This window comes from Carassius gibelio, chromosome A23 (genome assembly GCF_023724105.1).
Source record: "Carassius gibelio isolate Cgi1373 ecotype wild population from Czech Republic chromosome A23, carGib1.2-hapl.c, whole genome shotgun sequence".
NCBI classification, from domain to species: domain Eukaryota; kingdom Metazoa; phylum Chordata; class Actinopteri; order Cypriniformes; family Cyprinidae; genus Carassius; species Carassius gibelio.
In genome coordinates, this window is record NC_068393.1 from 25,758,921 (window position 1) to 25,770,373 (window position 11,453).

At 41.5% G+C, this 11,453-nt stretch overlaps 1 protein-coding gene and 1 long non-coding RNA gene across 2 annotated transcripts in view; one reads left to right on the forward strand and one right to left on the reverse strand.

Annotated features, from left to right (window-relative positions):
• LOC127944634 (uncharacterized) overlaps window positions 1-10,536 on the forward strand; it is a 92,781-nt gene extending 82,245 nt beyond the window's left edge. Inside the window, exon 2 of the long non-coding RNA XR_008150399.1 lies at window positions 9,765-10,536. This is a non-coding gene — a long non-coding RNA (uncharacterized LOC127944634). The remainder of the gene's footprint in view (window positions 1-9,764) is intronic.
• Window positions 1-11,453, reverse strand: part of corin (corin, serine peptidase) — a 29,158-nt gene that overhangs the window by 11,450 nt on the left and 6,255 nt on the right. Inside the window, exons 5-13 of the mRNA XM_052540698.1 lie at window positions 10,620-10,830; window positions 4,631-4,815; window positions 4,438-4,551; window positions 2,990-3,097; window positions 2,755-2,865; window positions 2,354-2,476; window positions 1,955-2,062; window positions 1,565-1,796; window positions 83-228 (exon numbers count right to left, since the gene is read on the reverse strand). Of these exons, the coding sequence (XP_052396658.1) occupies window positions 83-228; window positions 1,565-1,796; window positions 1,955-2,062; window positions 2,354-2,476; window positions 2,755-2,865; window positions 2,990-3,097; window positions 4,438-4,551; window positions 4,631-4,815; window positions 10,620-10,830 (1,338 nt within the window). The remainder of the gene's footprint in view (window positions 1-82; window positions 229-1,564; window positions 1,797-1,954; window positions 2,063-2,353; window positions 2,477-2,754; window positions 2,866-2,989; window positions 3,098-4,437; window positions 4,552-4,630; window positions 4,816-10,619; window positions 10,831-11,453) is intronic.

The following is an 11,453-nucleotide window of genomic DNA, read 5'->3' on the forward strand; positions in this document are numbered from 1 at the left end:
GGAAATGCTGTACTCTCACCAACAGTTAAAATAAAAGATAGCTTGTTCAAATTTTAGTATTAGTGTTTGACTGCGCACTGACCATTCACTTCTGGGTCAGGAAGCAAACAGGAACTATTTTCTTGACCTTCTTCTGGAAACTGAGTGCAGTTTGTATCCTCAGGCCACTGTAATCCCACAATTCTTAGCACTGATTCACATCGCTCCTTTGAATTCCTACACAAAGACCTGATACACACACACACACACACACACAGTTGTCAGTGTCTATTACACAGTGGGGAAAACATTTATTTGATCCCAAGACAATTTTGTTAGTTAGCCCACATACGAAGAAATGATGGGTGTGTCATTTTTATGGTAGGGTTATTTTAATGCATAGAGATAGAATACCAACCAAAAATAAAAATAAACACATTATATAAAGGTTAGAAATTATTTTGTTGTGTATTTTTGAGTGAAATAAGTATTTGATCCCCACCAACCAGCAAGAATTCTGTCTCTCACAGATTGGTTATGTCTCTTGTGGAGCACAGGGTTAGTGCTGTCACTTTAAGTTACTCCCAATGTCTGCTCCTTAGGTGTATAAGACATCCGTCCACACAATCTGTGTCTTCCATTCCCACCTCTCCACCACCAGCAAGACCAAAGAGCTGTTGAAGGATGTCAGAGACAAGCTTGTAGACCTGGGTTAGGGTTAGGGTTAGGGTTAGGGTCTCCCTAAACCTAACAAGACTGGAATGAGCTACAAGTCCATCAGCAAGAAGCTCGGTGACAAGGAGAAAACAAGGTCTGGAGCTCCGTGTAAGATCTCTCCTCATGCGGTGAGGATGATCATGAGAAAGATGAGGGATCAGCCCAGAACTACAGGCGAGGAGCAGCGCTCGCTCAAGAAGACACATGTACAGACCCCTTTAAAGTCTGCCAAAGAACATCTAATGATTCAGAGAAGGCTTGGGAGAAAGTGCTGTGGTCAGATAAGACCAAAACTGAGCTCTTGGGCATGAGCTAGACTCGCTGTGTTTGGAGGAACAGAGATGCTGACTGTGACCCCAAGAACACTACACTACAGTCAAGCACAGAGCTGAACCATTATACTTCTGCGTAGGGTACAGCAAAGACAACAAAGGAGTGACTCAAGGAGAAGCAGATGAAGGTCATGGAGGGGTCGAGCCAGTGTCCAGACCTCAATCCTGTAGAAGATCTGTGGAGCGAGCCGAAACTTCCAGTTGACAAACAACAGCCAAGAAACACTTAGGATTTAGAGAGGATCTGTTAAGAGAAGTGGACCAAAATCCCTCCTGAGATGTGTCATGTTTTGCTTGGGGAACAAATACTTACTTGACTCACTGAAATGCAAATCAATTTCTAACCTTTACATAATATGATTTTCTGTATTTTTCGGTTAATATTCTGTCTCTATATGTTAAAATAAACCTACCATAAAAATGACAGACCCTTCATTTCAAGTGGGCAAACGTACAAAATCATCAGGCAAACAAATACATATACCCCCCGTATATAAACAGTAAAGGTGCATGTAGACACACACACACAGGCTGACCTGCAGGGCGGCACTCTCTGCTGCGTTACAGGGTCACACATCGGCACAAGCACCGTACACGCAAAGAACATCAGATATTTATAGCAGTTAGTCTGAACGAGCACAGGAAAGAGCGAGGACTCCCAGCTCATGGACGTCTCCTTCTGAGAGTGATGACCCAGATAGTTGGGGAATCTGGTGGAGTTATAGTGCAGATTCATGCAGATCTCCAGAGAGATGGGCTCACAGCCACCTGACACACACACACACACACACACACACACACACCGGTGTCAAAGTACCATTGTGACACACAAACATTAACACTACATCTAACCCAATCATGGGAAACTCTGCAGAGCTCTGTGTTTGACCAGAGGTCAGAGGTCAGAGGTCAGTCGTTCCACTCACTGCAGTTGTTGCCAGCATTGCGCAGGTCACATGACGTGTTTCCATGACAACCAGAGGAGCAGGAGGTTGAAGTACAACTGGACTGACCAGGAGGACACAAACCCTGAGCTGAGACGGAAGGAAAGCTGTAAACAACTGACTGATCAGAAGAGTGTGTGTCTGTGTGTGTGTGAGTGTGAGTGTGTGTGTGAGAGAGTGAGTGTGTGAGAGAGAGTGTGTGTGAGAGAGAGTGAGTATGTGAGAGAGAGTGTGTGTGTGTGTGTGTGTGTGTGAGAGAGAGTGAGTATGTGAGAGAGAGTGTGTGTGTGTGTGTGTGTGTGAGTGTGTGTGTGAGAGAGAGTGAGTGTGTGTGTGTGTGTGAGTGTGTGTGTGTGTGAGTGAGTGTGTCTTTCAACTCACTCTGTTGTTGTGTGCAGTTCTCTTCATCGCTGCCATCTTTACAGTCATCTTCACCATCACAGCGGAAGGCGCTGGGAATACACTGCTTGTTCCTGCACTCCACTAAACCCTGGGACTTACACGCTATACACACACACACACACACACACACATTAATGTCCTGCAGGGTCACAGACACTCTGTAAGGGGCAATCGTGGTCTGATGGTCAGAAAGACAGACTTGTAACCTGAAGGATCATAGGTGAGGGAGTGAATGCAAGAACCAAACCCCCCACTGCTGTGTGTGTGTGTGTGTGTGTGTGTGTTCACTACTGTGTGTGCACTTAATTGGTTTAATGCGGAGTACTAATTCTGAATGTGTTGTCACTTCTCTTGAGTTTGTGTGATGTGCAGCGGCTCACAGCAGTTCAGCTCATCACTTTTGTCCAGACAGTCGTGATCTCCATCACAGAGCCAGTCTCGAGGAATACAGCGTCCTTCTCCACAGCGATGCTCTTCAGTCGGGTCACACACTACAGCACAGAATGTCTTTATTGGTTAGCAGAAAGTTTAGAGTCAAATCTTCATCAGACGCAGTTGATGTAAGCAGCACAAACACGTGTGTTAACATCTTAACTCTGACAGCTCAGAACTCACCACAGTTTTGCTCATCGCTCAGATCACCACAGTCATCGTAGCCGTCGCACCGAAGATCAGGACTGATACAGCGACCGGTAGTACACAAATACTGACCATCCGCACAAGCTGGAGAAACGACAGAGCGAGAGGATCCCAGTGAGTGAAAGGGAGTATGTGATTCTTTAATGTATGGATGCAAAGACCACAGTCTGCACTGCTGGGAACCAGAACCTGTGATCACCTATGATCCTATGATACTGCTTTACTGTGTGTGAGCACAGGTGCGTCTCTATACTCAAACTCCCTCATGTCCTCCAGACGTGACCCGGATATCCATCAAACTCAGCCATCATGAAGGACGTCTCAATTCTCTAATTGCATCGTGAGGAGGAGAGGAACGAGGAAGCTTTCAGACGAGCTATAAGCAAGGAGGCAGCTTTTGTTGTCGAAAACTGATAATGTACCAATTATTCTTCTTTATTTGTCACAATCAATTTAATTTATGCTTGCATTCTAAATAAATCATATTTTGAGTATCTTGTTTTATTCATATTTATTAAGAATAACCAAACCTCAGCTGCATGAATTGTATAATCTGCACAATCTGACTTTGCTGCAGTCTGGAATTGAACTACTGGTTTCGTCTGGTCAGAGGAGAACTGACCCCAACTGAGCCTGGTTTCTCCCAAGGTTTTTTTCTCCATTCTGTCACCGATGGAGTTTGGTTCCTCTGGTTTGCTGTGGACATTTAATATCCAGCGATATCCTCGAGTTGATTGCACAGACACTATTTAAACTGAACTGAGCTGGACGATGACATCACTGAATTCAATGATGAACTGCCTTTAATTGAAAACTGAGTGTTTACTATTGTCCTTTTGCATTATTTACACACTATTTTCCTATTTAATACTGTAAAGGGCTTTGACACAATCTGTATTGTTAAAAGCATTATATAAATAAATGTGACTTGACTTGATAAGAATTTAAATAAATAATTAAAAGTATTATTATGACCAAATAGAGTGCAACAGTCAGGTTACGGAAGTAAAAATGCCATTCATGTGTTTTCCCACAGGGAAATAATTTAAACCTTAAAGACCTGCAGGCATTTGCTCCTGTTAAAAGCATCTGTTCACATTATCTCAATATATGTTTTAAATAATCATTTTAACCTCAGAATCCCTGGTGAAAAACTACATTACCCATGATGCTGTCAGGATACTATGTTTGTAATGTTGTGATTGTCCTCACAGCTGGCTGATTTAGTCCATAGATTATAATACTTAAATTAAGACTTTTAAAATCCCTATGGGAAAAATGAATTGAAAAATACTTCTGGAACCAGTGGCACTGAAAAAGTGATGCTGAGAACACTCAAGGTTTTCCATCAATTTCTCCATCCTCGTTTTCTTTCCTGGGCTGGATCTGATGCACAACTAAGAAAATGAGAAGCACACACTTACTGCAATCGGCCTCGTCGCTCCAGTCGTCGCAGTCGTTGTATCCATTGCACACTAGTTTCAGGGGGATGCATATTCCGGTCGCACACAGGAAGTGATCGCTTCTTCCACACGCAGCTTAAGACAAAATCCAAAACAGACAAGCGATCAGAGCTAACCATTCCAAACATGATTCCAGTACTGGACGAGCACTCACAGAGCTTTCCTTTGGCGTGTCGCGGCGTGTAGCAGAGCGGCGTGTTTTCGGCATTCGTTCCCGTGTTGTTGGTGAACTGAGAGCAGCGCAGGAACTCCGGCCAGGATGCGTTAAACATCTGCAGCACAGGCTCACAGCCCTCACGAGCCGCTTCGCAGAACGACTGACAGGGCAGAACCAGATTCCTGTGACAGACCAACAAACTATAGAAACACTCCAACACGACCAGTGGTTCATGTTAATCAGGTCATATTTTCCTCTAAAAAATGCTAGTTAATATTATCACAATGGAATAAAACTCACTGACAGGGTATAAAAGCTAATTTTTGCACTTTTTTATTTATTTTTACTGTTCAAAAAGCAATAAGAACTTAAAAAAAATGTTTGCAGATCTCTCATTATGCTATATTATTACAAAAAATTGAACTCAATCATTTCATGAACTCGTGTTCAGTCAGCACAGGTTTTTGGGACTGATTGATAGTAGGCTTCATTGATCAGAGGGCAAGAATGATGAAGCATTGTTTAATGGGATAATATGTGTAATCCAACAGATTATATTAATAACAAAAATTTCCATTGTGTAATATGTAATCATTAATGGACTACAATTTGTAAGTAATCTACCCGGCACTGACTGCTGCTCAATTTCATCATCTGTTATACAGCTCATTTATGCCAAAGCATCTGTTAAATGAGTGTGTTTGTGAAGGGAGAGTGATGCTGAGAAGTGTCTACATTGAAAACCTGGGATTTCTGTCTTTTAAACCTGTAAATAACATTTTTTAATTCAACTTCCATCAGTTAGGTTTGAATCTTGATGCTATAAATGCACAGTGAGATTCTAAAGGATTCTGTGGTTCTGACTGATAACTACCAAAAATCAGTCAATTGAAATAACCTGATTTCACAGATTATGTCTTCTCATCCTTTGACAAATGCCAAGCCACAGGTGCCATTTTCAGCGATCTTTCAAAGGCCTTTGATATGGTCAATCATTACCTTCTTCTTGATAAATTGTCTTCTATTGTTTTAACCAGAAATGCTCTTCTTTGAATGAATAAGAAGTCTTTTTGTATATTGTTTGCCATGCGACGGTCTCATTCTTTTCCTTTTGATGATGGTTGACTTCTTGAGTCTGATGATTCATTTAAATACCTTGGTCCTTGGATTGACCCTGAACTCTCTTTTAAGCCCCATATTGATTATATTGTAAATAGAATATATGGTTGCTAGCATTTACTTTACCGTTCAATTAACTGTTTTACATGTCTGTGACGAGTGGGGCGGGGCCGAGAGCCGTAGGAACGGGGCGAGGCGGGTGGAGTGATTGGAGATGAGCGACACCTGCTCCACCCACCGGTCTCGAGTCCCACGGAGGAGATGGAAGGATATAAAACAGGAGCAACGACAGTGACGGACGAGAGAGGACCAGGCCTGGATTTTAGTTTGTGTTTTGATTTTGTTTGTGCGTGGCAGTCGGCCGTGAAGGGCTGCTACGCTGTTTTCACTGTAACGATGTACAAACTTCACAATCATCGGGAAGAAGGAGGCGGGAACTGGCGGACAATCAAATCAAACTTTAATAATCAAAATAAATGCAAAATCAAAACAAGAAACAAAATCAAAACACAAACTAAAATCCAGGCCTGGTCCTGTCTCGTCCATCACTGTCGCAGCTCCTGTTTTATATCGTTCCATCTCCCACTCGTCACAATGTCATGTTAGGAAAATAATTGTTTCTCAACTAATATTACCTCTTATTAATTATGCTGATATTATATATCCAAATACCTTTGATACTTATCTGATGCTTCTTAATGTAGTTTATAATTCTTATAATTCTATATTCCATATCATACTCATCACTGCCATATGTACGAAATGCTTACATCCTAAATTTAGAATACAAGTTTGTACTTGCTACTGTACACAGGCCACCAGGGCACCAGGGTACAGACTGTATTAAAGAGTTTGGTGATTTTACGTCCGAGTTAGTTCTGGCTGCATATAAAGTTTTAATAGTTGGTGATTTTAATATCCATGTTGATAATGAAAAAGATGCATTGGGAGCAGCATTTATAGACATTCTGAACTCTTTTGGTGTTAGACAACATGTTTCAGGACCTCAGAACAACTTGATGTAACAAAAACTATGGACTCTCTGTTTGGTAAATGGACTGCTTTTATATAGCACTTTCAACAGACCCATGGCCATCCAAAGCGCTTTACAAGTTGGCTCACATTCACCCACTAACCGATGGCGGTGGTGTCAGCCATTCAAGGCACATCCAGCTCATCGGGAGCAGCTGGGGTTAGGTGTCTTGCTCAAGGACACCTCGACACTTGGTCAGGTGGAGCCGGGGATTGAACCACCAACCTTCCGGTTTGTAGACAACCTACTGTAAATGAACCACTGAGCCAATAACGCCTTTTCTAGCATTTACGCTTTACGCTTAAGGAAGGTTAAGGAAAACAGTTTGACACCATGGTATAATGAGCATACTCGCACCCTAAAGAGAGCAGCCTGAAAAATGGAGCTCAGCTGGAGAAAAACAAAACTAGAGGTATATTGTATTGCTTGGCAGGAAATGAACCTATCCTACAGAAAAGCATTAAAAACTGCTAGATCCGATTACTTTTCTTCTCTTTTAGAAAAAAAACAAACGTAACCCCAAATATTTATTCATTACAGTGGCTAAATTAACAAAAAATAAAGCCTCAACAAGTGTTGACATTTCCCAACAACACAGCAGTAATGACTTTATGAACTACTTTACTTCTAAAATCGATACTATTAGAGATAAAATTGCAACCATTCAGCCGTCAGCTACAGTTTCGCATCAGACAGTGCACTATAGACCCCCTGAGGAACAGCTCCACTCATTCTCTACTATAGGAGAGGAAGAATTGTATAAACTTGTTAAATCATCTAAACCAACAACATGTACTTTAGACCCTATACCATCTAAGCTCTTAAAAGAGGTGCTTCCAGAAGTCATAGGTCCTCTTCTGACTATTTTTAATTCCTCATTGTCATTAGGATATGTCCCCAAAACCTTCAAACTGGCTGTTATTAAGCCTCTCATCAAAAAAACACAACTTGACCCCAAAGAACTAGTTAATTATAGATCAATCTCGAATCTCCCTTTTCTGTCCAAGATACTAGAAAAGGTGGTATCCTCACAATTATATTCCTTCTTAGAGAAAAATGGTATCTGTGAGGATTTCCAGTCAGGATTTAGACCGTATCATAGTACTGAAACTGCTCTCCTTAGAGTTACAAATGATCTGCTCTTATCATCTGATCGTGGGTGTATCTCTCTATTAGTTTTATTGGATCTTAGTGCTGCGTTTGACACAATTGACCACAACATTCTTTTGCATAGACTTGAACACTTTGTTGGCATCAGTGGAAGTGCATTAGCAAGGTTTAAATTGTACTTATATGACCGCCATCAGTTCGTAGCAGTGAATGAAGATGTATCATATCGATCACAAGTGCAGTATGGAGTACCTCAAGGCTCAGTTCTAGGGCCGCTACTCTTCATGCTTTATATGTTACCCTTGGGAGATATCATCAGGAAACATGGTGTTAGCTTTCACTGTTATGCTGATGATACGCAGCTCTATATTTCTTCACGGCCTGGTGAAACACACCAATTTGAAAAACTAATGGAATGCATAGTCGATATAAAAAATTGGATAATGAGTAATTTCTTACTGATAAATTCTGAAGAAAAAAAACAACAACAGACGTGTTAATTATAGGACCTAAAACTCTGTATGTAATAACCTAGAACACTGTCTAAGACTTGATGGTTGCTCTGTCAATTCTTCGTCATCAGTTAGGAACCTAGGTGTGCTACTTGATCGCAATCTTTCCTTAGAAAGCCACGTTTCTAGTATTTGTAAAACTGCATTTTTCCATCTCAAAAATATATCTAAATTACGGCCTATGCTCTCAATGTCAAATGCAGAAATGTTAATCCATGCATTTATGACCTCAAGGTTAGATTATTGTAATGCTTTATTGGGTGGTTGTTCTGCACGCTTAGTAAACAAACTACAGCTAGTCCAAAATGCAGCAGCAAGAGTTCTTACTAGAACCAGGAAGTATGACCATATTAGCCCGGTCCTGTCCACACTGCACTGGCTCCCTATCAAACATCGTATAGATTTTAAAATATTGCTTATTACTTATAAAGCCCTGAATGGTTTAGCACCTCAGTATTTGAATGAGCTCCTTTTACATTATACTCCTCTACGTCCGCTACGTTCTCAAAACTCAGGCAATTTGATAATACCTAGAATATCAAAATCAACTGCGGGCGGCAGATCCTTTTCCTATTTGGCTCCTAAACTCTGGAATAACCTACCTAACATTGTTCGGGAGGCAGACACACTCTTGCAGTTTAAATCTAAATTAAAGACCCATCTCTTTAACCTGGCATACACATAACATACTAATATGCTTTTAATATCCAAATCTGTTAAAGGATTTTTAGGCTGCATTAATTAGGTAAACCGGAACCGGAAACACTTCCCATGACACCCGATGTACTGTACAGACCAAAAGTTTGGACACACCTTCTCATTCAATCATCTGGCACAGCACCCCATCACTCTCCTTCTTGGTCAAATAGCCCTTGATGCCTTCAGTGTGACTCTACAATTTTCATAGTCATGAAAATAAAGAAAACTCTTTGAATGAGAAGGTGTGTCCAAACTTTTGGTTTGTACTGTACTTGCTACATCATTAGAAGAATGGCATCTACGCTAATATTAGTCTGTTTCTCTCTTGTTCCGAGGTCACCGTGGCCACCAGATCCAGTCTGTGTCCAGATCAGAGGGTCACTGCAGTCACCCGGATCCAGTACGTATCCAGACCAGATGGTGGATCAGCACCTAGAAAGAACCTCTACATCCCTGAAAGACAGCGGAGACCAGGACAACTAGAGCCCAGATACAGATCCCCTGTAAAGACCTTGTCTCAGAGGAGCACCAGGACAAGACCACAGGAAACAGATGATTCTTCTGCACAATCTGACTTTGCTGCAGTCTGGAATTGAACTACTGGTTTCGTCTGGTCAGAGGAGAACTGACCCCCCAACTGAGCCTGGTTTCTCCCAAGGTTTTTTTCTCCATTCTGTCACCGATGGAGTTTCGGTTCCTTGCCGCTGTCGCCTCTGGCTTGCTTAGTTGGGGTCACTTCATCTACAGCGATATCATTGACTTGATTGCAAATAAATGCACAGACACTATTTCAACTGAACAGAGATGACATCACTGAATTCAATGATGAACTGCCTTTAACTATCATTCTGCATTATTGACACACTGTTTTCCTAATGAATGTTGTTCAGTTGCTTTGACGCAATGTTTTTTGTTTAAAGCGCTATATAAATAAAGGTGACTTGACAATTTCATTGGTTTCTCTTTCTCACATTTTTAAATGTGTTTATTTTGATTGTTTGTTTGATTTGAAACAGTATTTGGTTCCATACAGATCTTATTCACTTAGATATGCAATTTCCTTTCTTTTTGTTTCCAGAATTTCTTGTGAAACTGGACGTAGGTCTTTTCAATATAAATCTCCTTCTGATTGGAATAATCTTCCTCAATCTTTTATTGTTTTAGGCCATTTCTATTGTCTTATCTGAAAATAGATTGTGTATGTTTCTACGTTTTCTTATGTTGATTCTGCTTATGTATGAAGGTGATTGTTTTGTAATTATGCTGTGGGAGTGGGGGATTCGTTGAGCATGTATTTAGTTTTTCTATTTGTGTGTTCACGTTTTGTATGGTTGTATGGTTCATGATGCCTTGTGTTTATAGGACCCCTTTGAAAATGAGATACTTCATCTCAAGGGGCTATCCTTCCAATAAATTCAAATACCAATGAATCTGTTTTCATGCAAATCAAAAACCTGGTAATTAAGTTCACTGAACCTGAACAGCGAGACAGAGTGTGATCTGTGTCACAGACCTGCGGTCTCTGTGGCTGATGCATTGTGGGAGTGCGATGGAGCATCCGAACAGCATGATGTGTCTATAGCAGGACAGTTGATTCAGGTAACTGAAGAACTTCAGGAACATCTGCAGCTCGCTGCTCTTGACGACCGTTGTCCCTGGCAACACTCCGCTCTGGTTGTACGGCAGCATGTTACACTGAATCTCCGTGATGTCAAAGCATAACCCTGTCACCAAACACAAGAGAAATCTGATTGGCTGACGTGTTGAGCATGAAGCGATTTCAGTGGTCAGTTTAGAGGAGATGCGTTTTGAGTTATTTCACACTTCTTAATAAAAGAAATAAAAGTCTGTGTGAATGTGTGTGTGTGTGTGTGTATGTGTGAGAGTCGTGTGTGTGTGTGTGTGAGAGTGAGAGAGTCTTGTGTTCCTGTGTGTGTGTGTGTGAAAGAGAGTCTTGTGTGCCTGTGTGTGTGTGTGTGTGTGTGTGTGTGAGAGAGAGAGAGTCTTGTGTGCCTGTGTGTGGGTGTGTGAGAGAGTCTTGTGTGTGTGTGTGTGTGTGTGTGAGAGAGAGAGTGTGTGTGCCTGTGTGTGTGTGTGTGTTTGAGAGAGAGAGTCTTGTGTGTGTGTGTGTGTGTGTGTGAGAGAGAGTCCTGTGTGTCTGTGTGTGTGTGTGTGAGAGAGAGAGTCTTGTGTGTGTGTGAGAGAGAGAGTCTTGTGTGTCTGTGTGTGTGTGTGAGAGAGTCTTGTGTGTCTGTGTGTGTGTGTGTATGGAAGTGAGTCGGTGTGTGAGACTGATTGTAATTGTGATTCTAGTGCTCAAGTCAAAGTCAGAAATACGAGAGGAACA